Consider the following 20,054-nt stretch of genomic DNA (forward strand, 5'->3'; position numbering starts at 1 on the left):
TTGACAATAAAGTGATTTGATTTGAATTGCTCACATGTCTTTTGTTCTTCAGTTGTACTGTAGTGTGCTGGGTTACAATTGCACATTGTTTAAGTCATGGAAGAAGTTTATGATAGGGACATGGATAAGCAAGCAAGAGGAAGAAATCCAGGAGAGCTCTGATGATGAGAAGGAAACTGAATGCGATTCTATGATGTTCAGGACATTTTACCATACATGCATTTGGGTGGCTTCATCTGATTAAAATAATATGGTTTTAACATAACACATTTTTATTGAGTATGATTTGTCTTTATATGCTACTTTAGCTGTCTTTATGATGTATCATCCAGTAAAGTAAAGTATGGGGAGTATTCTGTATTAGGTGTTTGGTAAATAAACCATCTAATTTAGTAAACAATACACATAATTACCATGAGTGTTATAATTGAGACATGAACATTTAGTCATATTAAAGACATTCAGTTACATAAAGGCTGAAAGATGCATTAGAAGGGATTGCATGGACTATTGCTACAGACACCTCGTGCACAACGGAGGGTAATGCACCAAGGAAAGATCAACATGAATCATATTCTGTACTATTAGCAAGATGTGCATGGATTTAACTAATGTTTAGCACCTGAGGATGACTAAGATGAGGAATATTTGACACAGAGATACAAATTATGCCTTTTATATTATGATTCTTTGCTTTGCATGAATTGTATGGCTTTTGCATATATATATGCTAAATCAGCTGTTCCATTTAAAATGTTATTTTGACAGATTGGTTGAATAATTAAATAATCGATGGCAGGGGCGTAGCCATCATTTCAAATTGTTATACCTGGGTTTTTTTCTGTTTTTTTTTTTCAATTAACCCTTGTCTAATTGACAGGTTTTATTTTTAATCATACCTTTTTGCTTAATATTCTTTATGATTATATTATTATATATGATTATAAAACAGAAGGAAAGAGAGAAAAAAGAAAAAGAAAGAAAGAAAGAAATACAACAGCTTGTCACTGGGACAGTACCATTAAAAGGACATCTTTGTACCTTATTTACCCCAAAAAGTTTCATAGTTGTACATTACAGTACATACTGGTACTCTATATGTGCACCTTTTTGAGTATAAGTTACAAAGATGTCCTTATAAGGGTACTATTGTTTACATATTTCAGATTGTATTTAGTGAGTGTTGTATGTAGAGTACATGGCACACAGTAATGGATACTTGCACATTCACATACTTCTTTATTCTGTTCTATTATACATTAGTCTGATTAGTCTATGTTAAAATAAATATCTTATCATAGACAATGCTGTAAATAATCTTTACCTCTGAAGCCTCACTGAAACTTTCTGCCTCATTCACTCTCAGCTGAATTCACTTCTGCCTCTGTCTACAGCAAATGAAGTAGTGTTTGAAACATGTACATACAGGGAATAGTGACATACAGAAGAACATAATAAATTAAGTGCACTGCTGGGCAATAACCAATCATTTGTATCCTAAATTAGTTTAGGAAGTTTAGGATTATGGGATGCAGAATATGGTCATGAAGAATACAGAATTAATATGTGCTTAAGTGCTAATAAACAACCAATATGCAAGCTAATAATTACCTACCGAGTTAAAAATGATAGCTGAGAAGTTGTTCATCATACTAATGTTATTTTTCTATATTTGACTAATTATGTGTTTTCTATGATTGGTCCATATATAATCCTACAAACGCTTGTGTATTAATATATTTGATACAATGTAAAAACAGCCAGGTGTTAAAAGCCACTCTATCAGTTCTTCTCAGCTGTGAAGTTTGTTTTTCTTGTGTGTCATCCTGATTCTGCTAACAAACCTAGGCTGACTGTTTCTTGTTCATTCTTGACAACACATAAAAACGTCAAATTAGTGCAATAATGACAGAGCACCCCTAAATAAAGATCGGTCCTGTATCAGTCAGTGCTTGCATGATTCAAATACATTATGCCACAATGCTGCAAACGCTGTAAAATCTCAGTTCAACATTATCTTTATTCTTATCTGAAGGGTTCTGATAACAAACATACGTGTTAAAATAAAAGACGTTACAAAAGAGTTACGGAAAAATACACTGAAAATAAATAAGTGCATGTTTGTCCGGGCAGCTTTTTTTTCTCCATATAATGAACATCAAAACTTGCTAATTATTCAACAAGAGCAATAGGCAGAGTCACTCAACATTGTGCAACACTATTCGGATCCCACATGCCAACTTACGCTGCTTGAATTCTTCGTAAAAGAGGAGTGAAGAGTTTCCTGCCGCTTTGAACTCATCTCGACCTCTAATGAATGATGGGCATGTCGTGACGTCACAAACTGAGTGACTGATTGCCATGGAAACGTTAACGTCCTGTATAAACTATCTTGTCTATTTGAATTTCAAATCATTCTGCATTTATGTACATTACTCCATTAAAACCTCAACATGTCGAGAACACAACTGTCCAATGAAAATTTACTTTTTATAAAAAGTGGGGGGGACACGTCCCCCGTGTAATCTACGCCCCTGAGCGATGGCAGACAAAGCAGAATCAGCCTTCAGTGGGCCTGACAGATAGCGCACAACATTATATAATATTAGAATATATAATATAGCCTTATTTATAAATATATATATATATATAAGCGCTAATGTAAGTAATAAATAAGGTAATATATTATTCTAATATGGTTATTTTATTTATTTTATTGGTATATATAGCAGTTATTTGTATAAATTATAAAAGACTATGACACGGTAATATTTAATTTATTATATTATATATACTTATTACATTTTATATTATCATCTCACACATGGATTGGCATTTTCTATAATAAAAATTCATATCTGATATGACTTAATATATAATTAGCATCAAACAAAAAAATATAAGTCATGTTCTCAAGGATTACCCAACCATCAATTAGGTGGCGATATGCACTAAGCATGTAAACGACCATTGAACAAAAGAAAAAGAAAGAAACAGCACGGTGCGTCCGTTTCCATAGTGACTCATTGATTCGTGGCTCTGTTGAGAATGTCTCGAGTCTTAACCAGGAACATACTCTGAGCTTAATGAACTCACTCCCGGACGCGTTTTTGGAGCAACATACCTCGAGTTAGCAAGGTTTGGGGTTAATCAACCCAAAGTTCAGGGTTTAGCTGAAGCTAAATTAGCTGTGCTTTCTGGAATACACCCCTGGAGAATCATATAGAGCTACATCTCTCTTCAAAACACAATATTTTTACACTTTTGTGAATAATAATCTGTCAGGGTCTTTGAGAAAACTTTACTGTCACACTGATAGTTTCTGCAGTGGATTACTCAACATTGCGTTCTTTTATTCCTCATTGACCTCTCTTTTGTTGTTATTCTGTCTATTTCTTTAAAACTTAATTCACTTCTAAGTAATTCTGTTCTATTTTTATAGTAAAACGTACCTCATTGTGCCGTTGTGTTAACATGTGGCATGGTACTATGGTAAGATCATGTCTTTTGGACACTACTATGAACATAATATCATGCTATTTTTATGTATCTTACAGTACTATGTACATACCGTTGTATATGAATATAGTAATCATACAGTTCTATGATACATATCAAGGTTTTGCCGTCTGATTTATTACAGTAATATCACAGAACATGAGAAAATGTAATTATAGCATAAACAAACATTATAGAAATTGAAAAACAAATGATAAAAACTAGCAGCACAAAATGTTTTCAAAATTGTAATTATAAACATTTATTTTTATAAATCATTAATTATTTTAATATTGTATTTCATTTCAGGAGTATATTATTTATTATAATTGACAGATGTGATGATCAGTGGGCTTGAGTTTTTACCTCCATCATTAAGGCCTGGGTTAAATAATGGATAGAGTTTTTCAGTGAAAGACTGGGCAGTGAAAGAGTAGATATGAGAGCTGGACTCTGCATCATAAAAGCAGACCAGACCCTCCTCATAATCCACAAACACACCGACCCGCTGCGGCTTCACTCTCAGAGACAGAGAGACAGGAGGATCAGCACCGGCTTTATATTCATCTCCATTCCTCAGACACACAGTCCAGCATCCATCACTGGGACTCAGTGAGATCGATCCCTTCCTGTGAATGGATTCTCTGGCCACTCCTAAATCCCATTTAGTCTTTCCCTTCACCTGCACCTCAAAATAAAATCTCCCTGAGGAGAATCCCTCCTTTCCCAAGACACAGCCACATGTATCAAATCTCTCTGGTTTGTCTGGGAGTTTCTGTCTAATGTCTCCATGTCTCACTTGTTTTCCATCATCAGACAGAATGAGATAAGGTTGAGCTGTATCAGGATCCAGAGTCACATCCACTGAGAAAACACAGAATATCAATCAAACTCACAATACACAGATTCTGTGATGATGATGTTTCTAATATTTAATCCAGCGTGATCTCATGATAATTCTTATGTATTGAGAAACAGACCCAAATCCAAGCCTTTATTCTGCGATCTTCATCTCATCCCGAGCAGCGAGTCCAGCGACCGGAAACAGAGAAGCCCGCGCTGACTGACGCGTCCGTTACGAATTCAGATGTTGCCGCTTCAAACGACAGGTTTTACTGCAGGATAATCGAACGCTCATTGGCTCTCGCTTGCATTCGTCACAGATTGCGACATGCCGTGTTTCTGGTGAGGTGTGTGTTTGAAAGATGTGAGTGCGCCGGCGCCTTCATGAGTTCACTGAGAGCGAGAGGATCAGGAGAATTATCTGATAATATTTTCAGTGATTAACAACATAAATTCTGCTCTGCACCTCACACAGACCTGCTGTATTCCATCAGAGAGGACTGCGGCTGCAGCACAATACATGAATGACTGTAATCCAGTTTTCTGTCTGTCATGTTTTTCTTATAACGTTACTGTACAGAAATAGCTATGTTTAGCTTTAGATGTAGGACTGGGATTAGCGACTATAAAAACATTTTTAATGCTATATTGATACTAAAATGGTAATTTTCCTGCATATTTCGGTCCTTTTATGTTCGCTATAAAATGGTTATGTTTAGGTTTGGGGGTAGATTAAGGGGTCTAAAATCTAAATCGCTTATTGATAAAATAATAAAAATGCATTGATACGAATATCTTAATGATAGAAAAGATACGTAAATATTTTACGGAAAGTTTTGTTTAGCTAAAAATACGTATCGATTTTTACGTTTTAAACATTGAAATACGTCTAAATGGTACGTTTTAGCATCAATAAAAACGTACAAAAATGTATGTTTTGTGCTTGTAAATGTTAGGTATTAATATCTAGTATAATCATGAGAGCAGGCTGTTTAATCAGATTGTAGAGCAGTAATGAAGCTGTGAGTGTATGAATGTAAACTAGTGTAGTGCAGACAGCACACTGTACCTGCATACTGCTGCATCCACTTCAGCTCTGTAGAGACTAATGACAAGAAAACATCAGCAGATCAGGTTAAGATTAAGGTTATATATAAATAACAGAGTAAATCCTCTTGTTTCTATCTGATCAGTGTATGTATTGATGTACCAGTTTGTGTGAGTTTGTCATCTATAGTGTCCTTCAGTTGGTTCAGAGCTCTCCTCAGAGTCTCCAGACTCTCATGAGTCTTCATACTGATCTCAGGCCAGTTCCTGGTGTTTCTAGAGCTGCACAGGGATGAGTGAATCTACAGCAGGAGAGAGGAGCAATCCTTCAGCATGGGGAGTGTTATGGTGTCATATACTGCATTATCATTGATCAGAGAGATCATGTTGACTGACCTGTAGGAGGTGGAGGTGATCTTCAGTGTGTGAGAGCTGCTCCAGCTCAGTGTTTCTCATCTTTAGCTCAGTGATCTCCTGCTCCAGCTCTTCAATCAGCTCTTGCTCCTGTTTCTCTGCTGCTTTCTGCTGCTCCTCCATCATCTCCAGCAGTTCAGTCTGACATCTCTCAATGGAGCGGATGAGATCAGTGAAGAGCTCCACACGGGCTGCTTTCTCCTCCTCTGTGTTTCTCTGCTCAACCAGGACAGTCAACAAATTATTAGCAGTGTTTAATCTGTGTTATTGTTGCTCATACATTGTTTTCTTCACATACATGTGTTTTTAAGGGGTTTCAGAATCCCTCAACTGAAGTATAAACTTCATCCTGCACCGTTTGCACTGAATGATTCCTTAAATCATGTGTTTTTCAGTCATGTTGAGGAGAGGTGTGCTATTACTGTAGTAAGTGATCAGGTAATCACAGTCATGATGATATTCAGAACAACAGTGTGATTGCAACTGTACAACAATAACATAAATGATTGTTAGTTGTCTTGTTTGTAGGGGAGCGCGGGGCACAAAGTAACACAGGGTTAGTTGTAACACACGTGGTTTAAATATTTCCACACATGCTAGCATAACAACATTTACAGTATTTACTAGTTGCCATATCAACACTATAAAGAGAAAAAAGTGCCAAAATTCAAAACGCTTTTGAAGATATCGCTGAACATTTATTTTACCACAGCAAAAGTAAATTTGTGCCTGAAGTAAATTTTTCATCTCAGTTTTTAGTATTCATTTAAAATGAGACAAATCTGCTTTATTTTAATTAGGTTTTATTCCAGTTGCGCAGACGGGGAAGGTTGTAACACTGCGGTTCAATGCTATTCTATGACATTAGTGATGTAATTTATACTATTTACTTTTTTACATTTTAATGAGAAACCACAAGAAACAGGTGAATAATGACTGACAGTTTAGGTTTAATGTTCAGAATTTATTATTTCAAGAAATGTAAAGCGTTTTGGCTAGTTTATGTGTCTGCTGTTGTGTGAGAGCTGTGTTTGGAGGGAGGGGAGTGTTGTGATTTTCTGAATGTGTTGAATTGTTATTAACTATGCTGTATAGCTATGTGTTGCGATCACCTACTGGTGAAACAATGTAATCTACAGAAAGAGTCGCTGTAAAATCCCCAACACTAATACACAGAGTGCTTCTCAAAACTCAGATTAATGCTTCCTCATTCCCTCGCTCCTCCATACTTCAGTCCAGAAACTGATCAAAGTCAGTCATTTGAAGGACATTTCAATTCTCTAATTGTACTGCATGGAACGAGGAGTGAGAAAGCTTCCAGAGGAGCTATATGAGAGGATAAACAGGTGTATCCAATGTGGAAGGCTTTTCTTTATAAATTATCCTCCCACATCTGTCACAATAATTTTAGTTTTACTTTTGCAGTTTCAATAAATCATATATTTCACATATCCTAACAGGTCACCGTGATTTTGCCAAAAATCTACATATATTTTTAATATATATAAAAAATATATAAAAAACAATAATTGTGCAAAAATATAGACCTAATCATATCCTTACCCCTAATCCTTACCCATAATTTATCCCTAAAATCAGAGGGAAATGATGGTTGAATAACAAGGGTGTAGAAGCACCTAACTCTGGATGTAAGGCTAAAATGGACATTTCCTGTGAACTTATCTCTCAATTCTGATTGGTTGATTTGAATATTGTTCCAGTATCAATATGGATGTTGATCCAGGAACACGTTGCACTTGGTGAAATCACGTTCACCATCTTGACAGGCATACTGATAAACAAATAATACTAATTTTGTTTTAAGGTAAGTGGTTACAATCAATTTATTTTATCTACATTAAATAAATTTAGTTTATAGCTAAAATAAATGGTTTCCAACCACTTACTGTACCTTCAAAAAATTCATATCATTTTTTTCAGTGCATCTTGCTCTAATTATATTTATTATGGATGTTTTATATAAGCAAACTTCAACACATAATGGCAGATCACGTAAATGCAGCCGATGATGCTCTGAAGTGATGCTCCAGTGATCAAGAATATTTCAATAGACATGTTTTCCTTCGATTCCTCCTCCGTTGGATGCTTTGCATCTTAAGGTGCTGGAGTTAATGGCAGGTTCACACTGAACAATTTTAGCCCCAATTTTCACTCACCAATGGTTTTGTGGAAATCGCCATTAGTGACAAAACTGGGTAGTGTGTGTTATCAAAGACACAATCTGAGAGGAAACGAGGATGCACAAATAAAAAATGAGAAGCACCTGCTAAGTTTCAAGCAGGATAGATCTGCCTCCGAAGAGCACTTCAGAGTATCATGGCCGCTATACTGCATACAATTGATGGACACTTTTGACTTCCATGATCCTTTGTGCATATTTGATTTGTGATGCAGATGTTGTAAAATGACACAAAAGTGTTTATAAGGAACTGGTTTTGGTTTCCTACACCATCCCTTCAAAGATCTCACTCTGGAGGGTAAACCCTTAAAAGGGATTAGGACATACAGTAGTGATGAGCCCTTCAGAATAGAACACAGCTACCCAACTATACTAATACAACAACATTATATATAATACTTAAATGTATTTTACTATTTCATTATTTTAAACTCACTTTTCTGACTTCTGCTGAGTGTTTGATTTCTTGAATCTTCTTGATTCTGTCTTGGATCGTCTTCTGCACGTCTTTCTGTGTCTTCATCAGTTCAGTCTATAGAGAGAGCAACACAGACACATTTATCATAACACTGATCAAATCATAACACTGATCGCAATATGTTTTCATAATGAGCTGTTATTCCTCATGATATCAGTGCTTTACCTTCTTCTCCTCACTCTCTTCTTCTATAGGAACAGTGTTGTGGTTCTTGTGGTCTTTAACAGAGCAGATCGAACACACACACGTCTGATCATCTCTACAGAACAGCTCCAGAGGTCTCTCATGTTTCTGACATATATAGTCCTCCAGATTACTCACAGGATCCATCAGTTTGTGTTTCTTCAAACCTGCCACTCTCAAATGAGGCTCCAGGTGAGTTTCACAGTAAGAGCTCTGACACACCAGACACGACTTCAGGGCTTTCAGCTTTCTTTCCTCACAGACGTCACACAGAACTTCAGTTGTTTTCTCAGGACTTTTCTTTTTACAGTGATCTACGAGCTCTCGGAGTGTGGTATTAATCTTGAGATCAGGTCTGTTCTTGAATGTTTCTTTACAGTATGGACAGCTGCAGGTCTGGCTGTTGTCCCAGCACTTATTCAGACAGGTCTTGCAGAAGTTGTGTCCACATGGAGTCGAGACTGGATCAGTGAACACCTCCAGACATATCGAGCACTGAAGCTCCTCAGTCAGTGAACTAATGGAGGATGACATGACTGGAAAGAGACATTAATTATGATTAGTGTGAACTCCTTCAATACTGTTTATAAAGAATCCCATGATGCACCTCATGAAGCCGGATGAATGTAAAGAGTGTTTAGAGACAAAGAGTGCTGACTAAAGAAACTCAAATATAAAGAGATCATGTTCAGTCAGCTGGTTATTATTGTAAAATGAACCCTAATATTAATGTGAAGCTCATTTCATGACCACTTACCTAATAAATACATTAACAAGAAATACTGAGTTAAGCTGAACTTATTTAATTATCTGCTGTACATATTAAACATTATTTGAGAGTAAAAGTCATTCATACACTCAGTGTTTTCTGGGTTATGGACTTACATGGAGGATCATATTCAATACTCCGTCTCCTGGTTTTTCTTGCTGTTGTTGATGTTGGTGAAGATTCTGCCATCGTTCTTTATCTCTTCAAACCTTTTCAAGAACAAATATTGTATTTTACAGCAAAAGTTATTTTCTCGTTTTTAGAATTAAAATCAAATTAGATCATGACAACTCAATCAATATTTATATTAAATAAGTTAAAGCTTGTTTATAAGTGATAGTGAGAGAAACACAATCATTCATTTGAAACACAGACTCATGAACTCACTGAACAATCTGAGCTGTTTAGATTAAAGAAAGCACAAAGAATATATTAAAAAAATAATAATAATTCAGGTGATGTGTAATTGTTAATAAGGGATTGCAGAGTTGGACCTTTTTGGGTTGCAGACGGACTGAAAATGCATTCCTAAAACTATTGGAAATTTCTGTAAGACACTTTCTTCAAACAGCGTTACAAGAAGAAGTCAGCAGCATCCAGAAAGACCACGATCTTTATGCAGGACAAAGCTCCACCGCATGCAGTCAAGTATTCACTGATTGGCTGCCAGAAAAGGCTTCAAAGATGACAGAATAATGTCCTGCTCCCTTCCTCACCTGATCTGAACCCAGTTGAGAACCTGTGGGTCGTTCTCAAGCATGAGGTTTACAGTGAGGGAAAACAGTACACATCTCTGAGTCTGTGGTGGTATTTCTATCAGCTACAACTGATCGAGAACAAATCATTGATTAACTGTATGGAGAGGCGGCTCAGGAAAGTCATTGAAAAGAAGGATGGCTACACTGGCCACTGAAAGGACAGTAAAATATTATTACATTTTTGTATTTTGTTTTGTATTTTTTTCTTGTTTACTAATTGTTTCACACTGAGACAAATGAAGAAACGTCCTTTATAATCGAATTGGCTAATAATTGTGCACAAAAATATTTGAGAAAGTTGTTGTAATTCCCCTGAGAGAGACAAATCTAACTTTTTGTTTTAAACACGTCATTTTTAAAAAACAAAATAAAGTTTAGGACTTACTCATAGCATTGTACTCATTCAACCATAAAATGAATCATTAAAACGCATATTGCATAATAGTTAATGCAGCAGGTTTGTTCAGTTTTTCAGCAGGTTATTTACTTCCTGTTTCTTTAGTCTTTATGTCATGAGGCAAAATGACAGAAACACCGAACTTTGTTCAATCAAATGACACACTGTTAATACAATTCTGACACAGTTTCAGTGAATTAATCAACTAAAGCAGCTGAGTATTTGACGCTTAAACCTGCTTCTGTTCAACTCATTCCAGTCTGATATAAACCCTACTAAACCAGACCCTGCCATCAGAAACCTGTTCAGCACAATCTCTCTTATATTTCTATCACTTGCCTCTGAGTATCAGATGTGTTCACAAGGGTCTTTAATCGACTCAATATTCTGTTGTTTATAGTTTGATCTTTTCAGGCGTCCATATTGTTGCAGATTAAGTTTCTCTTTCTCTTTCTCCGAGTCTCTCACTGAACTACAGTGATGTCAGAGCTCCTCCTGTAGTTGTGTGTTGGTTCATGTGTGTCTGTTGGTCAGCTCATGAAGAAGATATTTTAGCAGACTTGATTATTTGGCAACATTTATGAAGAGTTTCCTCGTAAATCTAAAAAAAAAAAAAAATGGCTCTATTGTCAAGCGTTTTCTTCCCATAAGAAATACACTTAACGTGGCTTAATGAGTTAAAACAGTGTTTTTAAAATGCCAAACTCAGTAAACACATTATTAATAAAATCAAACTATGTAGAGTATAGTATGATTCATTAATAATGTGTTTGAGTTTGGCGGTTTTGGGGGAACACAAATAATGTCGATATGAAGTGGTTGCATATTGATATGAAAAAATATTTAAAAACGTGTATAGTAGCAGTAAACATAAACTGGAGAAAGTTTTGAAGCTTTATGTGTTTGATGGTTAAGGGACCGTCTGACAATTCCACCGACTGGGTTAAAACGTCCGATGTATTTTTAATTAAAATTACTTTTAAAATAACACATTGTCAAACTGTAAAGCTTGTATTACATATATAGTGATTTACACGTTTTTTTTTCTTTGCCAATACATCCCTTGTACACAATTATTTAAATAATAAATGTAGCCTAATTCCAATTTTTTATGTAAAATTCTTGTGTAGCCTACTGTACGTACAGTAAAGGAAATATTAGAAGTATTGTCTAAGGCGAGATATTGGCAAAATATAGCTATTCCAATCAGTCAGTTTGCCTACTAGGCAAATCTCCAGTCAATTCTAATCAATTCTATGGCGACCAAGTGAAGCACTGCTGCCTGAACCCATCAGGTATCTGCTATAGAGACTGCATTCATGAACATTCAGATGTTACAGCCCATAAAAATAAATTTCACATCTGAACAACTGCAAGATAGTGGTGGAGGGATTATTTTGGCCCGTACCTCCAACAAGAATCAATGGTAAGTCCAGTGCAACAATTCTAAATAAAAATATGATATATATATTTTTTTTTAATTAATTTACCACACACTAAATACATGTTTCGTCCCTCAGGACATCTACACCATGCAGGTGGTGAGTGTGAGGAAAACACAGAGGACTGTCAGAGACTCCAGGTGATTCTATGATGTTCAGGACATTTTACCATACATGCATTTGGGTGGCTTCATCTGATTAAAATAATATGGTTTTAACATAACACATTTTTATTGAGTATGATTTGTCTTTATATGCTACTTTAGCTGTCTTTATGATGTATCATCCAGTAAAGTAAAGTATGGGGAGTATTCTGTATTAGGTGTTTGGTAAATAAACCATCTAATTTTGTAAACAATACACATAATTACCATGAGTGTTATAATTGAGACATGAACATTTAGTCATATTAAAGACATTCAGTTACATAAAGGCTGAAAGATGCATTAGAAGAGACTGCATGGACTATTGCTACAGACACCTCGTGCACAACGGAGGGTAATGCACCAAGGAAAGATCAACATGAATCATATTCTGTACTATTAGCAAGATGTGCATGGACTTAACTAATGTTTAGCACCTGAGGATGACTAAGATGAGGAATATTTGACACAGAGATACAAATTATGTCTTTTATATTATGATTCTTTGCTTTGCATGAATTGTATGGCTTTTGCACAATTAACCACACGCTGTATACCTTGTCTTAATGAATGTGTGGCACAATATATATCAGTTGTTTAAATTGCTGTCTTTGTTTACTGTCAACACTGTATTCTTGCTCCTGATCTAATTAAATAAATGAAGCCCATTCCAAATAGGCACTGATATATATTTTTTGGGGTCTATTCCTATTCTAAGATAACTATGACTTGCAACTTAGATATTGGCAAGTTGTTGAAAAGTCAATCTTAAAAATGTGACTCAGCACAGTTTGTTGTGATATTGAGAATAGATCTGTGTATGTTGTACTGCCCTTCCATCCTCAGGGGCCCAGTAGAGTCCCCAGGAAAACCAAAAACAATTTCAAATGGCTGTAAATCAAAGTCTGATTATAGCTTTAAAGAGAAATTTGGCAGAACTACTTATGCTATGATAATTAAATAATGTTGGGCAGAGTTATCAAACATGTATGAAATAAAAATGAAAAGAAATAGTCCATAGACTCTTATTTATTTGTAAGGGCCGGATATTTCACTCTGAGCAGAAGTCACTCTTTAAACACTCAATCTGATCTTCAATCAGCGTGTTTCAGTTCAGATCAGTGTAAAGGAGCTTCTACTTTAAACATCAGACGTCAAAGGCCTTTAGTTGGGTTACAGTGGGGGTCAGAGGTCAGAGGTTAGGCTCTCTTCCAGCGGCCGTCCTCAGCGCGGCGGTACAGATGCGGCTGACCGCCTGGAAACAACCCGTCTGCGGTCGGATGATCCAGCAGAAACTGGATGGTGGATTTGATGTGATGGACAAAGTGAGGAGGTTCTGCATGTGGAGACGTGGACAAATACTGACGGATAAACCAGACGAGAAATAAATGAGAAGAGCCACTTCATCCTGCAGATCTGACTTAATGATGAAATACACATCATGCATTATTAACCTTACTGTATCATATTTGATAGGCCTCTAAATGATCCACATGATCAAAGTTTGCAGTTAAGCCTGTTGTTCACAATCTACTCCATGCCTTCTGTCACCTGATTGATAGTTCATAAATTGTTTTTTTTAGCAATGAAAAGGCCTTTTAATTGTACAAACATACACCTTCAGCTTGTGATTCACGTCTCATCAGGCTTTTGAGGAGCGTTTATTACTTCATCTCTCAATCATTATTGGATTGCATTGCATTAAATGTTTGGATCATTTAAATCTCATCTTACTGAGACATTATTGGAGATGCATAGCGACGACTGATATTTCGAACATTTGATGTAAGTATCTGACATACTGTTATAAAGATCTCATTGATTTACAAGAATCATAAACTTCAGCATCTGCGCCAAATTGCAAATTTTTGCTCGGTTTGAGTCTCTGAACAAAACGGAGTTGTTGTTTTCTTGTATATTCTCTCTATATCAGACTATTCAAGTCATAAAAGCCTAATAGATAAAATAAGATACTCAACACATATGTAAACTTTTGTTTTAATATTTGGTCTAAAGGTTCAATAAATTAGCAGTGAGGGGATTTCAGACCTGTAGGATGGTTTCGGCATAGCCAGAAGGACATGTCATTGTCTGGGGTCCATCTGCATGGATCAATTTTCACAAGCTCTCTGCTAGAGTCATACACTTCAACCATCTGTCAAAAACACACCAATATTTCAGATTATACAACAGTTAGTCTCCACCATGTTCAAGACCAAAGAGCTGTCCAAGGATGTCAGGGACGAGATTGTAGACCTACACAAGGCTGGAATGGGCTACAAGACCATCGCCAAGTAGCTTGGTGAGAAGGTGACAACAGTTGGAGCGATTTATTCATAAATGGAAGAAACACAAACTAACTGTCAATCTCCCTCGGACTGAGGCTCCATGTAAGATCTCACCTCGTGGAGTTTCAATGATCATGAGAACGGTGAGGAATCAGCCCAGAACTACATGGGAGGATCTTGTCAATGATCTCAAGGCAGCTGGGACCATAGTCACCAAGAAAACAATTGGTAACACACTACACCATGAAGGACTGAAATCCTGCAGTCCCCGTGCTCAAGAAAGCACATGTACAGCCCGTCTGAAGTCTGCCAATGATTCAGAGGAGAACTGGGTGAAAGTGTTGTGGACAGATGAGACCAAAATCCAGCTCTTATCCGCCATGTTTGGAGGATGAGGAATGCTGCTTATGACTCCAAGAACACCATCCCCACCGTAGGGGTGTTTTTCTGCTAAGGGGACAACTGCACCACATCAAAGGGACGATGGACGGGGCCATATACCGTCAGGGCCAGGGCATTGAAGCCAGCATGACAATGATCCAAAACACACGGCCAAGGCAACAAAGGAGTGGCTCAAGAAGAAGCACATTAAGGTCCTGGAGTGGCCTAGCCAGTCTCCAGACCTTAATCCCATAGATAATCTGTGGAGGGAGCTGAAGGTTCGAGTTGACAAACGTCAGCTTCGAAACCTTAATGTCTTGAAGAGGATCTGCAAAGAGGCGTGGGACAAAATCCCTCCTGAGATGTGTGCAAACCTGGTGGCCAACTACAAGAAACATCTGACCTCTGTGATTGCCAACAAGGGTTTTGCCACCAAGCACTAAGTCATGTTTTGCGAAGGGGTCAAATAATTATTTGACTCATTAAAATGCAAATCAATTTATAACTTTTTTGAAATGCGTTTTTCTGGATTTTTTCTGTCTCTCGCTGATAAAATAAACCTACCATTAAAATATAGACTGATCATTTCTTCGTCAGTGGGCAAACAAACCAAATCAGCAGGGGATCAAATCATTTTTTCCCCACTGTATATAAACTCACCAGTGTAGATCCTGTGATTTTGCACCATTAGTACGCACATTTTCCGGTCCACGAAACTATACTATATATTATTGTACATGGTGATTTTGAGACTCAAGCAATTTGCCATAAAATGTCAAGCATTTTGAAACTATTAATAGACAGTACATTATATCATAATTTGTGTGTATTTACCCAGGTTAAAAAAGTACACTTCCATAATGTACTTAAAGTGCTCTATTTTTGTGCACTAATTTTTTACTTAATATACAAAAAATGATTCTTTAGTACTTCTTAAGATAAACTTAAGATCAACAGTGCACTCATACTATCTATCTCTGTAGATAGAACATCTACCTTGAACCTTGAACCCATCTTTCATACACTAGCACACTCAAGTGTACTACAAGTGGTGACTAAATGCATTTTTTAAATACAGAGATAGTATAAACAAGCGCATTTTAGTTCATATTTATGGTGTCCCAAAATAGAACACTTGAGTGCACTTAGTTCATCCTAAGTTTATCTTAAGAAGTACTAAAGAATCATTTTTAGTATATTAATTAGTGCGCAATAATACAGAGCACTTTAAGTACATCATGGAAGTGCACTTTTTTTAACCTGGGTACTTGAATGCATTAACAAATGGTGCATTTCTTGCATATAAATACCAGGGCCTGAGCTTGTCTTATCAGTAGCCTGAGTGTGAAAGCATTTTAGGTGCAAACTTCGGCCGTGGAAAATGGCCTGATATTGTTTATGACATATATGTTTATGACTTATCATTAAACTCCAACGAAATACCACTGAATGTCAATGTTTTCCAAAACTTTATCTGCTTTCTGACCCATGCTATAGTTTAGACTTACTGTATAACCTCTAAAATCCTGAATAAAGAAAATTATTTTAGTTATTATTTAAAGCCCTGTGACAAAACATATAGCATGCTGATGTGTTCAAAAACAACAAATAACCTGTCAAGTGTAAGATCATTCACAGAGAGTTAAAAAAAGGAAAAGCATTATGAGTGTAACTTGTTTATAAAAACACTGGTTCCAGTTGTTCTGGACTCCTCTTTTCTTCCTTCACACAACAGATCAAGCAAATCCATGAATATAACAGACAACAAAATATTTCAATCATCAGTTTTGTTAGCTTTTTCAGATAAACATATTTAAAAAATATAAGGCATATAAAGCTTGTCAAAATGTGTTATGACCCTAAAATAATGCCAGAATTAAAAAGGCATACTAGTCTAGGATGAATGCTGATATTATGCAACAATTATTAAGTATTTACCCTACTGTTCTAACACCACAGAAAGCAATGTTTCATTACTAAAGGCTTTTATCTCTATTCTGCACTTTTTGAACTTGTATTTCTGAGCTAGCTTTTATCTCAACAAACTTGCAGCTCCTTATAATTCAGTTGCTTATGATGCACTTTGTGCAGGCTGCTTTGAATAAGCACGTGAATAAATGCGAGTATAAATGTACATGATGAAACTTGCAAGTAAAACCCCTACAATGATACCAAACACTATTCCAGAGCAAGACCCTGAAACTCCATTTTCAGCTCCAGCAACTGCACCAATAAGTGCTCCGAATACACCCATCAATATCACCACAACCTGTTTGACGTCCATGGTGATTTTGGGCATGTCTTCCGAAGGTTTGGCAGTCTCTATGCTTTCTTTCTTCTCTGAATCTGCCTTGTCACTGTTATCTGTGAAAAAAAACAATAGATCAGTGTTTAATTTGCCTGAATGTGAGAACAGCTGTAGGTTTTGTGAAATTATACTCACAGTTAGGAGGACTGTCCAAACTTCCATGTCGTCTCTGCCTGATCTCAGTCGCACCTGATGCTTCTTTTGATTTGAGTTGAATCTCATAGTAAGCTTGTGGTATAAAGGCTTCTCTGCAGTTCTCCTCCACCAGATTGTCTATCTTCTTAAAGAGTTCACTGATCTGAGTTGAAGATTCACAAGTGCTTGTCTGAAGAACATGAGATCGTCCTCCACACTTGTCCAGGATTTTGTGTTCTTTGATAGCTGGTTCCTCCACTCCTTCACCACAAGCAAACAGCACGATGGTGTGTTTCCAGACGCGCTCTGAGAGTAACTCCATGTGTGCATGTGCTGCTTTCATTTCTGTTGAAAGTTCTTCAGAGAGAGTTTTCACTGGTATGACCAGAAGCAGAGCATGAGGTCCTGGAGGACAACATGACACACTTCTGACAACTTCCTCTTTTATGTTCTCTGGCGTTTCTTGTATTGAGTGTTTTTCCCATCCTGGTGCTTCCACAACACTGATCCTCCTTCCTGCTTGTTCACTCTTATATAATCTGCACAGATCTTTTTCTTCTGACAGATTCTCACGATTTAGCACTTTTTTGACCACTTCATCGTTATCCTCTCCAGAATTACCTAATATCACAATTCTGAGCTCTGACTGTACAGAGCAACCTCCTTTAAAGAGCAAATGGGAATCAAAATTAATATTATTGCATGATGTATTTTAGTAATAAACCACACACAGATATATTGACTCACCCTGAGGAGATTTAGTAGCCATGATCATTGATCATATGTGCAGCTGCTTCACATCATACTCTTCATGGAAACTGATAACAAGAATAAAACACGCAGTTGGTTCTGTTGTGCTGCAGGTTTAACTTAATACTAACAACCAGTTTATATCGCAGTTTTACAACCATTAAGCAATGTCTGATCACAGACGGCGTAACACTAATTTTGTAGCACTTATGCATGTTCATTTGTGGTATGATTTCTCAAATGATAGGGAAAAATATGGAATATATAAAAGGTGAATGTCATAACAACTGCTCAGATAAAATTAAGTTCACCCAAAATACATTGCCGTTATTACATTATGTAAAGGACATTTTTAGACTTCGGTTTTCTCGTTTAAGCTCCGAGTGAGATGCCAAAAATCTAATGCAACAGCAGAATATACTTACAAAGCTTAAGCTTTTTGTACATGTAAGAACAGAAAACACATCAAACATGAAGCAAAATTTGATATTGTATCAACCTACCTCGCATTAGGTTGCTTTTCTGTACTTCTACTTCCGTATAAAAGTATACTTTCCTTTTGGCTGTTGAACTTTGAACAATCTTGGGTGTTGATGAACTAAATTAATGTTTAACAGTATTGGTCATAAGATGGTGGTGTGATCTTGCAGGAGGTGTGTACACCGTCTGAAGAAGTGTTTAGCCGTTCTGTCGGCAAAGATTGCTATTAGTAGGACAAAATACTTGATTAAATTGCTTTGCCCAAAAACTGATCTCAATCTACAAATACATACAGACTGTTAATACATAAAGATAAGAGTTTCTCTGTCTGTCTGGTTACATGACATGAACTAGTGAATGCAAAATGTGATTACAATTGTTGGAAAAGAAACTAAAAAAAGTTACAGGACCAAAATATATACGTTGTAGATTTTACCATAGACATGTTACGCATCAACTACTATTTTACATTACATTTATACATTTGACAGTGACTTGCTGTACTGATTAAACTACAGGAATGTCTCTTCATTTGAATAGTAAACCTCAAAACTTCACAGTATCCGTGTGTATAAATATCAATAACCTGACCAGTAATCAGACAAATGGGGAATATGGGTTTGTACTTTAATCTCACATTAATAATAATTAAAAAAAAACGGCACAAGCTCTCAGATCAGCATAAAGGAGCTGTTTAGTGTCCACAGCTTCTGGACTTCTGGACACAAACTGCTTCGCACTTTCCTAAGAAACACACATCAGCCACCTCTAATTACTATACTGTACTATATGTGCATAATTAGCAAACAACACAGCACTAATGTTTTTTTAACAGCAATAACTCAACAATTAAAGCGTTTTTATCTTCTTTTTAATATATTTTCATATTAAATAAATTTTTACATAATTTTAAGATTTTTTTTAGTGCTGTCAAACGATTAATTGCGATTAAACGCATCCAAAATAAAAGTTTTTGTTTGCATAATATAGAAATTCACACACATACAGTATATATTTTGAAAATATTTACATGTCTATATTTATATTCATATAATCTATATTATAAATAAATATATTTAATATACATAAAATATTTTTTTATGAAATATATACATGCATGTGTGTGCATTTATATATATAATAAATATGCACAGCACACATTAATATATTATGCAAACACAAACTTTTACTATTAATCGTTTGACAGCACTAATATTTTTACATTTTGCGGTTTACTTCAATAATCCTGCAGTGCAAATTACACAATTAAATTTGCACTGCAGCTGCATCATAAAATTGTAAAAATGCATGCATAAATATGAGAAATGTATTTAAGTACAGCATGTCACACCGTGTAAATACATAAATAAGAACTGATTATGGCGTTTATCTTGTATTTAAATATTAAGACAAAGGTAATCTCCACACAGTAGAGTCTGTGCATGCATACTGCTGTATAATAATACTATTACAATATTAATACAATGAATGAATTTCTAAAGTGCTGTTCTAAAGATTTCTAAGGTGTTGTTTATCGTAA

General features: G+C 36.0%; 2 protein-coding genes across 4 annotated transcripts; both read right to left on the reverse strand.

Moving 5' to 3' along the window:
* Nucleotides 1-3,604: 3,604 nt before the first annotated feature.
* On the reverse strand, nucleotides 3,605-11,061 carry LOC306845348 (E3 ubiquitin-protein ligase TRIM39-like). 3 transcript variants are annotated; one of them, XM_079378089.1, is made up of 8 exons: nucleotides 10,927-11,061; nucleotides 9,549-9,641; nucleotides 8,646-9,199; nucleotides 8,439-8,534; nucleotides 5,785-6,018; nucleotides 5,552-5,690; nucleotides 5,411-5,446; nucleotides 3,605-4,362 (listed from the first exon to the last, which is right to left on the reverse strand). In XM_079378089.1, exons 2-8 carry the CDS (start codon nucleotides 9,619-9,621, stop codon nucleotides 3,815-3,817), a joined length of 1,680 nt encoding a protein of 559 aa, XP_079234215.1. In that variant the 5' UTR covers nucleotides 9,622-9,641; nucleotides 10,927-11,061; the 3' UTR covers nucleotides 3,605-3,814. The 3 variants fall into 3 exon arrangements, with proteins under 3 accessions (XP_079234215.1, XP_079234217.1, XP_079234216.1); XM_079378091.1 differs by having other exon boundaries at nucleotides 5,411-5,437; nucleotides 10,927-11,035; XM_079378090.1 differs by lacking the exon at nucleotides 10,927-11,061 and having other exon boundaries at nucleotides 3,616-4,362; nucleotides 9,549-9,722.
* A 5,442-nt stretch (nucleotides 11,062-16,503) lies between these two features.
* LOC306845011 (GTPase IMAP family member 9-like) lies at nucleotides 16,504-19,258 on the reverse strand. Its single transcript, XM_079377493.1, has 5 exons — nucleotides 19,180-19,258; nucleotides 18,538-18,782; nucleotides 18,032-18,102; nucleotides 17,285-17,947; nucleotides 16,504-17,205 (listed from the first exon to the last, which is right to left on the reverse strand). The coding sequence occupies exons 3-5, from the start codon at nucleotides 18,057-18,059 to the stop codon at nucleotides 16,913-16,915; spliced, it is 984 nt and encodes a 327-aa protein (XP_079233619.1). The 5' UTR covers nucleotides 18,060-18,102; nucleotides 18,538-18,782; nucleotides 19,180-19,258; the 3' UTR covers nucleotides 16,504-16,912.
* Between the last annotated feature and the right edge of the window lie 796 nt (nucleotides 19,259-20,054).

This window comes from Barbus barbus (genome assembly GCF_936440315.1).
Source record: "Barbus barbus genome assembly, chromosome: 25".
Taxonomy (NCBI): Eukaryota; Metazoa; Chordata; class Actinopteri; order Cypriniformes; family Cyprinidae; genus Barbus; species Barbus barbus.